Consider the following 16,591-nt stretch of genomic DNA (forward strand, 5'->3'; position numbering starts at 1 on the left):
ACACATAAAGGCATCATTTTCGTGCCAAGAAATATCAAAATCTAACTCAAACAATTCACACAAACCCAACAATCAAAACAGCAATATTTGTTTGCAAATCTATCTAGATCATGTTTTTCACCATAATAAGTCATCAACATAACAAACTAACAATCATTAATCCCCAACCATATCATGATCCTATACCATATCAAAAACAAAATTTATTATCATGTTAGAGAAACATAGAGAAAAAGAATTGAAAGAATGATATTTGTGTATTTCTTTCTTAAAAGTGTTTACAACCTAGCCTATTTACAGTAGAACTAAAGAAATAAAACTAAGGAAAGAAAATCAATTCAAAATGCGATCCATACAATTTGGAAATAAATAATTAAGCAGGTAATTAATCAGCTCATAATGAAATATTAATTATAATGGTAAGATATTCTATAATAATGAGATATGATTAGAAATATACTATATACTGTAGAATTTTCTCATTAGGTTCATTCTCTCTCTCTCTCTCTCTCTCTCTTATTTATGTTACACATTTATTAATTATTTTTTGAACATATATACCACAAAAGACAGTACGATTCCATCTGGGAATCAAAATAAAAATTCCCAGTTTGTTCCATGCTTCTCTTTCGTCCACAATAATGTCAGTATACGCCTGTGGTACTGTTACATTGGTCCTACGTTCAGTCTTTGTCTCAATCTATAAATGGCTTCCCTTTATTATGTAAAACATGTTAATAACCTCCACCATTTCTTTCTCAAGCGTTTGAGAATTCTTCTAGAGTATGTTGGATTTATTTCCAGTCCACAACTTCATTAATGCTTAGTGCAACTCTGCAACATATTTTCATTTATTATTATTTTTTTTTTTTTTATGCAGAAAGGCAGTTTCTTGAGCTGAGTTGAGGTAGAATAGTTATGGAGGATAAGTGCAGAGAGCCACTTTTGAAGAAGAAATACTATGAAAATTGCTCAGGGTGTAAGGTTGAGCAGCTTAAATTGATAAAAAGAGGACTGCCAATTCGGGAACTTGTTTCTATATGGATTATTGTGCTTGGTACTGGTAAGTCAACCAAATTTGTTTTGCTTGTTTTGTTGATGCTAAGTGGTATAAAAAATAGTCAAAATTTTCTACTTTGTTTTGAGGGAGGCCCCTTTGGTTTTTTATGGAGGAAACTTCATATGAATGCCTTAAATATGCGATTCATCCATCTATTTTTCTTTCTATAATTTTTCCTTATAATTCTAATTTATCTTCTGGTGTAAAAATTCTTCAGCACTGCCAATATCATCTCTATTTCCCTTCCTTTATTTCATGGTGAGTATTTTATGGGATTTACCTCAAGTGAGTTTATGAAATGAAGTGAGAAAATTAATAAATTTTACAGAAGTTTTGTTTTCTCTGATGAATAATGATTTCAGATTAGAGATTTTCATATTGCAAAAACAGAGGAAGATATTGGGTACTATGCTGGCTATGTGGGTGAGCAAATTTTCTGTTCTTCCTCCTTAATATTAGTGTTTTACTTTTTCATTTTCTTCACAGTATCCTAACAGGTCTCTTGAAATCTTGAAGGTTCCTCATTTATGCTTGGCAGAGCTTTGACATCTGTTTTCTGGGGAATTATAGCAGACCGTTATGGCCGAAAACCTGTTATAATATTCGGAACAGTCACAGTGTTAGTGATTAACAGATCTCAAACTAATAATATTCGGATGCATAAGCAATAATATTTCTAATCAAAATCATTGGATTAAAATTTTGTCACAGGGTTATTTTCAACACTCTCTTTGGACTTAGTGTGAATTTTTGGATGGCCATTTCTACAAGGTTTCTTCTTGGAAGTTTGAATGGTTTACTTGGACCAATAAAGGCATACGCCACTGAAATTTTTCGTGACGAACACCAAGCTTTAGGACTGTCAACTGTGAGCTTATTATAATTTATCTTTCTACCCACGTTTTGAGTTCATCAAATATTTTCTAGAGGCGTCAAATTGAACAAAACTTTTATGTATTTCAGGTTAGTACTGCTTGGGGCATTGGATTGATTATTGGCCCGGCTCTGGGTGGTTTTCTGGCTCAGGTGTTTCTCCTTTAAACAAACTTCCATTTTTGTTATCTTTTAATTTAAAATCATCCAATCACATTGTCTTTTAATTTAAAATCACTCTGGCGTAGATGTGTTATCCTAATGTTTTTGTATATTTTGCAATTCAGCCAGCTGAGAAATACCCAGATTTATTTTCCAAAGACTCTCTGTTTGGGAAGTAAGAAACTTGTTCCTGATGAATCTCTCTATTCCATCATTTAATTGTATAACATTGTTCAACTTATTATGCTATTCTGGAAATTGTAATCTATGCAGATTTCCTTACTTCCTGCCCTGCCTGTGTACCTCAATTTTTGCTTTTGGGGTGACAATTGTTACTTTCTGGCTGCCGGTATGCAATTTTTCTTCAGATAATTGCACTTTGATCGCTTTTGATCAGATTCTTGCTATGAATAACAATGAACACGTGGCATGCAGATCAATGAGATCATGTTCTAAAATATATGGATATATTTGCAGGAGACACTTCACATGCACCATGAAGATAATGAGTCATGTGAATATGATGCTCTGGAATCAGCAGATCTTAAACAAATTGAAGGAAGCAGTAAACCTTCTAAGAAAAGCCTTCTGAAGAATTGGCCCTTAATGTCTTCCATTATAGTTTACTGTGTTTTCTCACTGCATGACATGGCTTACACTGAGGTTAATTTTATTTTCTTTTTTGTGTTCATTAATTTTTACTTTCCCTGGTGATAAAAAATTGGATGCAATTATTCTTCTGTAGATATTTTCACTGTGGGCGGTCAGCCCCCGGAGCCATGGAGGTCTAAGTTATTCAACCGAAGATGTTGGAGAAGTTCTTGCAATCTCAGGCATGAATTCCAAACTTACATTAATTTGGATCAACTAATAGCTTCATGATTTCCAAATGAATAGTATACATGATGATATGTCAGAGTTTGTGCACATAGTTTTATTGTTTCCGAATTATAAACTTGCAGGTTTTGGCCTTCTTGTCTTTCAACTCTCTCTATATCCAATGGTGGAAAGAATTATTGGGCCAGTAATGATAGCACGCATCGGAGGGGTAAAATTTCAATAACAATTATTTTATCTTCTGGCACTTGAAATATTTGATTCTATTCCTAATATAACATCTATATGCAGATTTTATCCATACCTCTTTTAACAAGTTACAGTTGCATAGCATTGTTATCAGGATTCAGCCTCGCCTTGCTGATAAATTTTGCTTCGATGATGAAGAATGTTTTATCAGTAAGTTTGATGTACAACTAATTAAATCACTTTTACAATGTTTTTAACTTTGAGCTCCAACTGTAGTTAATGGTTTTTTCTTTTCTTTTTTATGTGAAGGTATCCATTGTTACAGGATTGTTCCTTCTGCAAAACAGAGCAGTGGTAATTTATTTTCCTGGTTTATTTAGTTTGTCAAATTATAGATCTTTACATATTGTATGTGAAGTTTATGATTTTATCAAAAATGGCACAACAGGATCAGGATCAAAGAGGAGCTGCCAATGGAATTGCCATGACTGCCATGTCTTTTTTCAAGGCAGCTGGTCCAGCCGGAGGAGGTACAATGTAAGTAATTTAATTACCAATGATGATGTGTTATTATGTAATTGGATGTTATTTTATTTTTACGGCCAAAGGACTTATTCCCACCCAAGATTTGGTCCACTCCTAAGTTCCACCCATCAGGTTTCAAATACTCACTCATCATCTAACTTATATTAAATTTTTCAATTAGTTATAAGGATAAAACTGATATTTTTATTATTAAGATTAAAATAAATTAAATTATATCTCATTTTACCCTTTAGTTTAAAAAACAAACAATTTCTCCCACCTAAAAGTTTGAAAACTTGCATTTCCCTTAAGGGTTTGATTTTTCCAAATTTGGCGACCACTCTGAGAAGGTTGTTGGCCGACCTTCCCACCACCTTCCTCCTCGGTGGTTTCCTGACGTGAAAACCACCAAAAATCAAGACAAAAACATTGCACACAAATTTGTGCATTGTCTGATAGTCTATGCGTCAATCGGATGACACACAGACAATGACATCATGTTTGTGCATCGTTTGGCTAACGTACAGACGCTCCGACAATGCACAGATCTATGCTACGTCTCATGCCTTTTCAATTGGATTTCTGATAGTTTCCACCTGGGGAAACCACCAGGGAGGAAAGTGGTGGGAAGGCCAGCAGACGACCTTCCCGAAGTAATAGCTAGATTTGGAAAAATCAAACCCTTGTGGGAAAATAGAAGTTTTCAAACTTTTGAATGGAGAAAAATTATTTGTTTTTTAAACTATAGGGGTAAAATAAGGTATAATTTACTCTATTTTAATATTAATAATAAAATAATGATTTTACTCTTTTAATTAAGTGAAAAATTTGACAAAAATAGAATAATGAATAGGTATTTGGGTTTTGAAAACCCTACGGATGAAACTTTGGACATCAACTAAACCTTGGGTGAGAATAAGTCTTTTGGCCTATTCTTAATTCAAAATACCCGGTTCCTTGTTGTTAGCAAAGTGACACCAAAATTAACATTACAGATTTTCTTGGGCACAAAAGCGTCAAGATACAGTCTTCCTCCCTGGTAAGATACAATTGAACAAGACATCTTTACATTTTCATATATCATAAAATGTTAAATGAATTCGTAGTTCAGTATTAGCTTGTAGTTTCTGCTGATTTGTGTTGCAACTTCCAAAATCACAATTACATATTTCATCAAATGGGATTTTTTCAGGTGACCAAATGGTATTCTTCATATTGAATGTTGTTGAGCTAATTGGATTACTAATGACATTCAAACCTTTTCTAGTTCCTTACCAAGAGTAAGAAACTAGAAAAATCTATTAGAATGTATTCATTTCTTCGGCAGTTGATTGATGGATTCGATTCGATATGATATGATATTGAAGCATGGTATCTGTTTAGTGGGATTCTATGATATTACCAAAACGAGAATGCTTATACTAACAGGTTAGAGGCAATGTTTTTTATGGCTATTTTAGGTGACGGTGAACTTGCTGAGACCTTGTGCTTATTCTTATTGCCTTTTTACAACTGTGTTCATATTAATTTGCATGTATGGCAATTCAGCCTTTTATTAAGACATCTATCTGCTTCTAGCCATCAACCGTAACGGGTACTGTTATGTGACATATGATACTCACTAATACAATAGAATACCATGTAGCATCAATAAAATAGACTCGATACAATCCCGAGGATCATCGCCCTGTTAAAAGTTACTTGAATTAAATAATTGAGGTTACGAAATATCCAATCCAGTAGAACTCCTGAAATTTGTTTAATTATGGTGACTGGTTTTTCCCTCCCAAAATCTCTCTAAATGATGGTTTTCAATAGATAAAATAATCTCACTTTTTTGTGTTATGGTTTTGAAGAATTAGCCAATATATATGAGTATTAGACCCTTCTATTAAAAGTCCGATAACCCTAAAACTTATATAGAACCCGTCCACTTAGATCATAACATGTGAAATGTATTTAAGTATCTTTATTGATCACATTAATCTCATCCGTAAAATTTGATTGAACTATACATTTACACCATTATAAATCATATCTAATGTTAGCTCACAAATGAAAACATTCTAAATTTTTCTACTTTAAACAACATCAGTTATTTTTATATAAGAAAATGAAATATTTAAACCTGAAAATGACCACTATTTGTAAAAAAACAAAATATCACTTTAACATCAATCCAATTAATATAATTATTAATTTGAAAAATCTTAATATCTTCGATCTACATAAGACCATCCTTAATTAAAATTACTAATAACAAATAAAAACAAATCCATAATCTGAGATTGTGGTAGAAATAACACCTAATCAAGTGATTACAAATATTTGTATCCCCTAATTAGCCGTGTTTATGATTTCTCTTTAACTTTAATGTTTCAAAAGGAAAAATCTTGATTTCTCCTTAACTTTATGTTCAAAGAAAAACAAAAGAAATTGTTCATCTTCTAATAACGCAAAGTGACTTCTAATAAAATCTATACGTTTTAATGTTTCTCAAACTATCACGAAACATACACATACAACCATCGTACTTAAAAAAAAAAAAACTTTAATCCTAAGAAACATATTGTACTATAGTAATACATACAATTGTCATACTCAAAAGAAAACTTAAGTTTTAATACACATGAATTATAATCATACATATGTTCATATATTTATATATAAGTATATCAAAAGGGTTGTGTTCAATCATCCATTAACTTAAATGAAAACAAAAATCATTAAATTAATAAGTTATAATATAAAACTCTCTCTTAACTCTAAATATCAAAAGACCCAAACACCCTCGTATTTTCAACATGGTCTAAGGGCTTCAAGTTTTAATCTTTTGGTAATGGGTCCCACTAACCTTTAATATCAAAAGCCTCTAAACACCATTATGTTTTTAACATGACTTTAAAGATATAAACTTAGTCCTTTGGTCAGAAATAGCTAACATCAGCTCTCCATTGATATACTCAACTATAATGTCTCCCTTTCTTTACAAGATTCTTAATTGTAAGATATTTTATTTCTCTGCGTCTTGATCAATCGGTGGTTTTGTTATTTTTAGTGAAAAACACAACCACACTACTATTATAGTAGATCATAAGTGTTCTAGAAATAGAGTTGACAACTAGTCCGAAAATATAATCTTTCAACCACATAACCCAAGAAGTTGCCCATAGCAAACTACAAATTCAATGAACATGATTAAAGATGCTACGAACGACTACTTAAAGTTTTTTCAAAATATGACCCCTCTCACAAGCATAAATATGCATTTCAAATTGGATTTCAAATCATTTAGACAATAAACAAAATTTGAATTTGAATATTCCACTACTTCAAGATTTTTAACTTTTTTATGCACAAGCATGAAGTCTTTTTCTTTTTCAAGGATCTCATTATTCTTAGCCACCTTCTAATGATTAAGACTTTATTTGATAAATATCAACTGAGAGCATTAATTAGAAAATTTATATCAACATTGATTTTAATTATTATTTTTAAATTCTAAAATTCTAATTTGTGGCTTGGTTACGCAGAAAGACACTAAAAATTTACTTAATTCAATGTATAAAGTGAAATAAACATGAGTTGTAATGATTTTAATAAAATTTTTAAAAACCTACTATAAATATAATCAACTTAAATTTAACATCTTAATTTTTTTCCAGCTAAATCCTCTGAAGTTACTCATTGCAGCCATGGGATTCTTGCAACGATGAAAAACTTATAGCTTTTACTGAGTTTTCCTATTGAATGAATATCAACTATCACTAATGAATGAGTTAACATTCAATTTATATAATGATATATTTATTCCATTCTTGATTATTTGCTACTTCATTGTATTTTTGTTTCAAAATCAATACTTTCAGATTAATTAAATAATAACATACCACTTGCCTGGTTTTATGATCAGTAGATTCTTGAAGCTCTGCTAAAAATCTTCAGCACCTGCACAATCCTTGTACTTCTTTTTATGTCAGGAATAAAACTAAGCTTGCTGCTACAATTTCATCACAAGGGCAGAATAATCATTCCAATTCACAAGAAGACACTGTTACACCAAATATGAACATTCAGTAATTGTTAATCACAGTTATGCCATCTGCTGTCAAAATACCATTACAGGCATCAAAAACTCAGATATTAAGCAACCTATGAAGTTAGAATCACTGGCTATATCCATCAGCAAAGGGATCTAATGGTAGCTGAATGTGACCTACCTGGCTAAGCTATCAGCAATAGAAAATGTGTGCCTGTTCAATCAGTAATACCACACTTAAGAACTGCCACTGTTTCTGGTACATCGGACCGACAGCTACATCCCAAAGGAAAATAAAGTATGAAAGAGGTTTGGTCAATTATATACATTAAAACCAAAGTGAAAAAACAGAGAGCAACAAATCGTAATTGAACAAAGATAATGCTGACAAGCGAATGAATTCCGGAAATTGATAGTTTCAGGGTTCTCTATAAAGTTATGCATGTAACATATGCACGGCTACCATGGGTGAAGGCATCCATACAATTGGTGGCTAACAAAATACAATTATTTATATTAGTGAAAATTTAAAATTGATAGAATGTACACAATACAAGAACACCAGAAAATACCTTTGTCTCTCAGTGTCTGACATGAAGAACAGATGAAGGAACAAGTAATCACCTTTTTCTGCATTGTACAGTGGCTTCAAGCTTATGGGTCACATTGTGCAGGTTAAGCCTTGAATTTGTATGGGACCTTGAATGATTAACTATAGACAAAGTTAAGCCGCGAATTTTTATGTTTTTAAAATAAAATGCTCTTAGTCAGTTCTCTTTATTTTTTATAGCTAACAGTACCCTGTAAATTTGAAATTTTCTTACAAGGGCATTCATAATGATCCGTATGAGTGTGCACCTCCCTTTTGGTTTGCCGCCTAGATTTTATATCCTCTTCTTTTTTGTTAATTTCTAATTCTTCTATGAATCCACTAAATCAAATCAGAAGTTCACAACCAACCCTTGATTTCTCTTATCAAACTTTAACCCTATCCCCAAAAGCAATTAAATTTCAACACCACAAGTATACCCTAAAGTTACAACTAACCATCCTCACAATCATCAGCAAAATTGATAAAAAAACCCTAACAAGTGCACATCCAAAGTACCAAATAATTGAATCTGTTTATGTCGTCTCAAGTAAAAATAAGAAATTTTCTGCTTTCCAACACCGAACCAAGTCAGTACCATTATTACCAGTTTCCAGGACCACCTAGTGTGGATGGCAACTTGGCAGGGTTGAGAAGGTGGCCGTGATCCGATGCACCCAATCATAGCAAGAATATATTGGAACAATATATGATTTGGTTACCGATATCAAAAGAAAAAAGTAACATATGAGGCAACTACATGCACACTATATAACACTTACAACCAGTAACATTACTTTTAGAAGGGCAGAATGAGAAAGCTCCACTATCATGTTATCATAGAAAATAAAAAACTAGATGCTTTAATGTAGATTAGTTGCACAATTTAGGCATATATATTTGATACGCTAGTTTTAAATTTAAATAAAAATCAATTACAACTTATCAACCATAAACATCAATAATAAAAATCAAAGATGAAGCACTAAAAGAACATCATTCATTGTCAGTACAAGTTCATATGGCAACCACGGATTCCTCTCCACAGATCAAAAAACATTTAACATCAACCAAAATAACCCCAACATTTCAGTGATCCACATAAGCATTTCCTTTTCCAGTGAGTATCACTATTACCTTCATCCGAACAGGCAATCGCATAATCATATGTTAACTCTGTCATAGGCGGAATATGCTTCATTGCAAAAAATGCAATATGGAGAAAGGTTTCATTGTTTTCTTCAAACATAACTGGTTGCCAGAAGACATTTGGAGAGCAACTGTGATTCATAAAACGGGCAACATTTCCACCATTCTTTGAACTTATTATGAAGGGAGATGGAATATCATATTCTTCAATAGAGTGATTAGAATCATCTTCATCTATTAAACCAGGTTCATAATTCCACTTGAATGAGCCATAAACACGGGTGGTATCATATAATCATCATGATCCCCTTCCTCTCCATCCTGTCTTGATTTGACTTGATCTATGACTTCACCTGCATGTTCACAAATAAAAGTACCAGCACGGATAGGATCCCATGAACACAAAGCCCGACTTATTTTTTGTTTTAAACACTTCCAAATGAACTCTAAGGCCAGCTTGTGACACTCTGTTTTTACAATTAGGAGCACATGGACAGGAGGGACCGCATTCATATATCATAGGCTTTCGGCTTACTAGGACCCGTTTGCAGTATATCGACAATAATCCCTGTTTCTCTGCATGCATGAGCAATTTGGATTGCCCAGGAGGCATGCACTAGGACAGTTGCATCCAAAAGATGGCTGAGTCAATCTTAAGGACTTTGTATACTTTAGGGAAATAAGTAAAATAAGCAGGCCCTTTCTAATCATCAATATCATTCACAAGTGATACAGGTGTGCTTTCAGCCCCAGAAGTAAAAGGTCACAAAGAATAAATCCAACCCTTGATGACGAACCATTCTTCCAGTTTTGAATCAATTTCCAAAGAGAAAACGCGCCAGGCATTCTCCCTAGTTTATATTTAAACATGTTGCAACCTGATTTCCGCTTCTCCTTCCAAGATTCTCGAATCCTACACAGTCCATCATATACATAAACCTTTGTGTTGGGACTAACACCATCTTTCATGCCCCAAATAACTCTTACTTCATTACCCCAGCGCAAGATTCTCTCTAAAGCAAGATTACCCCATTCAAGGTCCTGATCAGATGACTGCTTGTCCTTGTTATTGGCATTTCCACCCTGCCCAGTATATACCAGAATATCATTATCCTCAGCGTCATCATCATACCCTCCAGATGATACAATGCTCAATGCCACAGGTTCTTCCTCTAAATCACCCCTCGAGATCATAAAATCAATCCCAGCCATGGACTGTGAATGCAAACCAATCACACACAACTCTATCCAAAAGAAGAAAATATCACCAATTTCCAACCCTGGAACAGCTCCAACCCTCTTCCTCATATTGGTTCGTACACCAGTTGTCAATAATATATTAGCCACTTTCAAATCAGCACACCTTATAATCCCTGTAGGAGACTCTCTTGCATCCTCAATCTGACGAAGTCTTCTCCTAGGGGCATCAAATCTAATCAATACACTATTAACAACTTGACTATTACCCTCATCCCAATCATATGAACTAATACCAACAGCAAAATCCTTACTACTAGATGCCACTAAATCCAGGACATCGCTCTTTTTAGCCTTCTATTGCCTAGAACCAGATTCCTGCAAATTATGAACCTTGCCACGTTTTTTCCCAACAGATCCCATCTCCCCATTAAACACATCTGAAGGATTAATATCTGGTGATCTAAATGACTGAGTGGGAGCCGCAAACGATGCAGGTGGTGTCTGTGACTGGCTAGAGTGGTTGTTTTGGCTTACATCAGGCAAATTTTGGGGAGCAACAAACGGGTAAAATGGCGAAAATCCAGCAGGGAAAGGCCCATAAGGAGGTGCACAAACAAAGGCAGGTCCTTCAGGACTTGAAGGTAACATAGGATACAAACTACGAAAAGGTTTTACTTCTAATACTTTAGTTTTATCAATAGGACCTTGAGGAACTGTGCTGTAATCTGACCCTCCTTCCATCACAAAACCTTACAACAACACAAAACAAATAGAAACCCACTTCACAATTCAGAAACTCATTTCTACACACTATTAAGTTTAGAATTTCAATATAATTTTTCTTCTTGCATCTTAAAACCTAGCAAATACACGACACAAACACAAATCGTGTATTCTCACAAAACCACCGTATATTTCAAAAGCCATTGCATTACACAAGTCAAAACTTAATGTCTTGCTGCAGCAAGAACAAAAAACTAAAACGAAAATTAGATTTTAAGCAAAGATCCAACAAAAATTGAGCTCAGGATCTGAAAAAAGTTGCAGATAAGAAGCGAGAAGTGGTCATACCTGAAAAGGGTGAGATAGTTTGCTAGGATTCGGAGCAAAGGGTGATTGAGTGGAGAAGAAATGCAGGCTTTGGTGTGTGAAGTCAATTCAAAGCCTGTGTTTTTCAGACCAATTTAAAAATAAAAACATTTGTTTTCTCTGGTTATATATATAGATGTGTGTGTGTGTTTAGTTCCACCACGTGAAAGGCAAGTTGGAAACTTTGGTGGGAATGCACCTAACAGTATACATGTGGTGGACTTTTCCACCACGTGAAAGGCAGGTTGGAAACTTTTGTGGGAATCCATTTAATGAAGAGGAGTTGGCACCTTAAGCAATGAATCTTGGAAAGTGGAATGATCTTATTGGCTGTGGTGAAGGAATTTGTCTACATAAACCTACCCCTTTTCATTGTGTATTGCCATAGGTTGAATTTTTCCAACCTACTTGTGTGGTATCTCTTATGTGCCATTTCGAGAATCAGTCTTGCATGTGTTCATATTTTGGTTTAGGATCATTGGTTTTATTTTGCTTTAAACTTATTAGGGGAGTGGCTCTAGCTCTTGACCAGTTTGTACAAGGTTAGCCTAGTCTCCTCTTCAATGCGTCGTCACAGTAACATTGTACACTCCTCATGGCTAGAGAGCTCGCAACTACAAATATTGCATCTATGAACCCAATGATCACACACACTCACTGTTAAACGTCTCATCACTTATAGTTGTTCAAGCTCTATCACGACTCCCAACCTAAGCCCATGACAAAATCCCTCACTCAAAATGAAGCACACTCTCGTACTTCACTCAACTCACAAAATACCCCAAACCCTGCTAGTCGCATTGAATGACCACGCGATGAGTGTCCCTCATATTGGCTAAAGGGAAGCTAAACTCCTTGTTAGGCGTGACATACCCTATCCTACCGATTTCCTCATGACATCTTGGAAGACTCTCGTCTTCCACTTGGTGCACCCCCTCGCTATGGCAGATGTATTCTTGGCATTTTCTTGTATTCTTCGAGATTTCCACCATTTCTTGCACAAGGCGATCAGTCTGTTGCCGCCTGTATTTTACTTGGAGGGATCTTTTTTCTCTACCTCAACATTGGTGATGGTTTGGCTCTAATACCAAATATCACAAGTTGAATTTTCCCGACCTGTCTCTATGGCATCCCCAATGTGTTGTCTCAAGAATCAATCTTGCATACGCCCACATTTTGCCTTAAGGTCACTGGTTTCGTTCTGCCTTGGACTCATTAAGGGAGCAGCTCTAGCTTCCAACTAGTTTGTGTAAGGTTGGTCTAGTCCCCCTTTCAATATGCAACCATAGCAACATTATGCAAGCCCTATGATTAAAACCCCTCTAACTACAAATATTGCATCCACAAACCCAATGCCTATGCACACTCACTCTTATACACTTCATCACTCATAGTTACTCAAAGCAATGTCATGGCTCTCAACCTGAACTCATGACAATATACACACAGAAAAATAAACAACACTTCTCCCACTTTTGAGCTTCATTTCTCTATCAAATATTTTGATCTTGCTTTTATCTTTCTTTTGTCTTTCTTTTATCTTTCTTTTCCAATTAATTATATTTACAACAATTCTTACGTTTTAACATTGTAGTTTTTTTTTTTTCAATTTCAGTACATATTAATGTTTTATTAAAAAAATAATCTAAAAATATATTAGTTAAAAGATTATTGGATATAAAATATTATTATGTTAAATAAAAATTGATAAATATAAATAATTATTGTATTTAGTTGAGAAAATAAAAAATTATAAAGATGTTATTTTACTTAAATTTTATTGGGTAAAATTATTCTAAAATATTTTTCATGTTATTTATTATATTAATAAAACTATGTACACAACTTTTGTATATTATATAATGATACATTGTTATTTGTGCATAAAGTTATGTACAAAAATCATGCATATGACACTACTCTTGTTAAATTAATTAGAAATAAGGGTATTTTGTCCTTAAAAATTAATTAGATAGAATACAACAAAATAAAGTTGACCTTGGTAATTTTTTAATATATAAAATGGAGTTAGTAATCAAATTATCACTTATGTTAAATGTTACATCACTATTAATAATAAAAAATTGGCCAAAAGACTTGTTCCCACCCAAGATATAATGAAATCTCAAAATTTAACCTTCTAACTTTCAAAAACCCAAACATCCATCTATAAACAAATTTATGTTAAAAATCTCAGTTAGGGTTAAGGGTAAAATCGTTACTTACTAAAAAAATTAAAGTTTTATTATATTTTTCTCCTTAAGTTTAAAAATCTCACAATTTTCCCTCAACTGAAAGTTTGAAAAGTGACAATTTCTCTTCTAAAGTTTTTTCCTCTTCTTTTTGACAACGATTAGCCATCTCTAATTGTTGGTCATCCTCCTTCCCACCTTATCTCTCTTTCTCAACCTCCTTTTTTTCCCTTTGGGGTGGTCTTCGACCTCATCTTTGTCTTAGACAAAGACCAATCATCTTCATCTAAGAGACAAAGACGATTTTGTCTTCGTCTGAGAGATTCAATCGAAGATCACCAGAGAGAAAAGAAAGAGAGATCGGGAGGTTGAGATAAGACGAAAAGGAGGACGGCCAATGGCTGAAGATAGCGAATCATCGTCGAAGAGAAGAGGAAAAAACCCTATAAGAGAAATTGTCACTTTTCAAACTTTTGGTTGGGAGGAAATTGTGAGATTTTTAAATCTAAGGAAGAAATATGATAAAACTTTAATTTTTAAAATTTTTTCAGTAAATGATGGTTTGACCTCTAACCTTAATTGAGATTTTTAATAGAAATATATTCATGGGTAGGTGTTTAAATTTTTGAAAATTGGAGGGTGAGACTTTGAGATTTCAACATAACTTAGGTGGGAACAAGTCTTTTGGCCTAAAAAATTATTGAAATCTATATTACTTACAAATCAAACAAAGTAACATAAAAAATAAAAAATAAATTACCATATATACCAACCAATCCAGCCCTTAGAGTATGTATTATTTACTTTATTTCACTATGAAATAACTCAATATAAAAGCTTTAATGATTATGGATTAAAACTTCATAAACGAGTAATGACCATAATGCCCATTTAACAAGTCTTTAAATAGAATTTAAATTAACTTATATAATGTGTATTGACTATAATACCCTTGAAATGCATCAAAAGTATTTCAGGTATACGAAATTAGTCATCATTCTAGGGTTTATACTAATATAACCAAAATCCTAATTTAAAGAGAAATTTTTAAAGAGAATGCTTACACTATTAGGTTAGAGAAATTAAAATTGACTGAGCTTTAAAGGATATAACGACAGATGGAAATTCCAAATTAAAATTTAATAATTTATTTATGTAAAATTGTCTCTAAAACAAACAAGGCAAAATTAGGTAGAATTAAGTGAATATAATATCATGTTTCACTTTCTAACACCTCTTATTCTGACTATACCCATTATCAAATATTTTTTAAATTTATTATTTTAACCAATTAGGGATAAAAATATATTAAGATTTGATTTTTCTGTAAAATAAATTTTAAAACAAAATATTGAAAATTGATGAGAACATATATATAGAGAGAGGCTTTACATTAGCAAATCATTTATATCATGCAGACTGGCCCTGGCCAATTTAAAGCCCATGAAGGAATGTTGAGCTAAAATCCTCTAAGAAATAAGTTCAACTAAAAGCAGTAAGATAATGAGGATGTTTGTACCTTAAGATCTTCCCAAAACTGAAATTTATAGAATTTAATTCCATAAGGTGGAAGACATTAAAGGAGCAAATATAAAAAAATATTCTAACTTATACATATAAATTGAAAATGTAGCATGTGATCAGGTAATATGATTGTTTACATTTTTTTCTCATTTTAAAATTACTCAATCACATGTCGTCCCATCAGCTTACATGAATAAATTGGTAAGATCTATTTATGTGTAATAGTACTGACTCTACAAGCATAGAATTAAACGATAACTATTGAATAAACTTACAAATACCCATTTTTGAATATCCAATTAGGGGTATCTTTATGATGCGTCACAATTTAATTGAGTGATTTGAATTAAAAATAAATTAATATTTAATCGTATATAATATATTATTTAAATATTCAATTAGATATTCGATCCAATAGCATTGTCCTAACCTTACACTATAGAGCTGTTTTTTAGCCCATACTGATAAGGCCCAAATTCCTCACAAATTATGTTTCTATCTATGGGAATCAGCAAAAACAAAAAAATGAAGCATTAGAAGAAAAATTACATGCATATGTTAAAAAGGGAAGTTATTGCTTTCAAGAGATAAAAGGATGCCTAAATGAAGCTCCTCTTTCAGAAAATATCTTTAAAATCTCAATATAAAGGGGTGAATTTGAAATATTTAAAATATCCTTAAAATCCTTTTGTGTTAGGATTTTTATTAAAAAATAAATGTAAAAAAATAATTATGAAAATTTATTAATATAAATTTTCTTTTATATTAATACAAACAAAGAACTCCATTGAGTTGAGTCGATAAATGAAACTTGAACTCATATTCTCTTATATATAAAATTTCTCTTTGGCCATTTAAACTATCCTTTAGGGGTGTATCTGTTTTTAAAATATCCTAACATCATATTTTATTGGATTATTTTTTAGAATTATGAAAATGAATTTGCTTTTATTAATTAAACAAAAAAGATTTTTAGCATTTAAGATAGACACAGATGGTGTTATTGGATCATGTTCGTATCATGTCAGTTCAGATTTCATATCAAAGACCTTCAACTTTAATCTAACCTGAATTAAAATCTTATTAAAAATTTTCAACTCTAACCTAACTCTTAAATATTCGAGTTGACCTGATTGAACCTAAATTGATCGGAAATTCTCTAT

At 32.7% G+C, this 16,591-nt stretch overlaps 1 protein-coding gene, 1 long non-coding RNA gene and 1 pseudogene across 4 annotated transcripts; 1 reads left to right on the plus strand and 2 right to left on the minus strand.

Annotated features, from left to right (window-relative positions):
- The first annotated feature begins 629 nt into the window (after positions 1–629).
- Positions 630–5,209, plus strand: LOC123192817 (protein ZINC INDUCED FACILITATOR-LIKE 1-like). The gene is made up of 17 exons (XM_044605474.1): positions 630–783; positions 881–1,063; positions 1,278–1,318; positions 1,423–1,483; positions 1,577–1,679; positions 1,772–1,928; positions 2,024–2,086; positions 2,221–2,270; positions 2,369–2,444; positions 2,573–2,758; positions 2,841–2,928; positions 3,058–3,143; positions 3,224–3,331; positions 3,431–3,475; positions 3,570–3,658; positions 4,642–4,685; positions 4,839–5,209. Exons 2-17 carry the CDS (start codon positions 919–921, stop codon positions 4,928–4,930), a joined length of 1,434 nt encoding a protein of 477 aa, XP_044461409.1. The 5' UTR covers positions 630–783; positions 881–918; the 3' UTR covers positions 4,931–5,209.
- Positions 5,210–7,392: 2,183 nt separating this feature from the next.
- Positions 7,393–11,870, minus strand: LOC123192818. Of its 3 annotated transcripts, none has more exons than XR_006496942.1 (4): positions 11,695–11,870; positions 8,258–8,384; positions 7,867–7,961; positions 7,393–7,697 (listed from the first exon to the last, which is right to left on the minus strand). It is a non-coding gene; the product is annotated as an uncharacterized LOC123192818 (long non-coding RNA). The 3 variants fall into 3 exon arrangements; XR_006496941.1 differs by having other exon boundaries at positions 8,310–8,397; XR_006496940.1 differs by having other exon boundaries at positions 8,258–8,397; positions 11,695–11,869.
- On the minus strand, positions 9,152–11,696 carry LOC123192815 (annotated as a pseudogene).
- Positions 11,871–16,591: the final 4,721 nt, after the last annotated feature.

This window comes from Mangifera indica, chromosome 12, assembly GCF_011075055.1.
Source record: "Mangifera indica cultivar Alphonso chromosome 12, CATAS_Mindica_2.1, whole genome shotgun sequence".
NCBI lineage: Eukaryota > Viridiplantae > Streptophyta > Magnoliopsida > Sapindales > Anacardiaceae > Mangifera > Mangifera indica.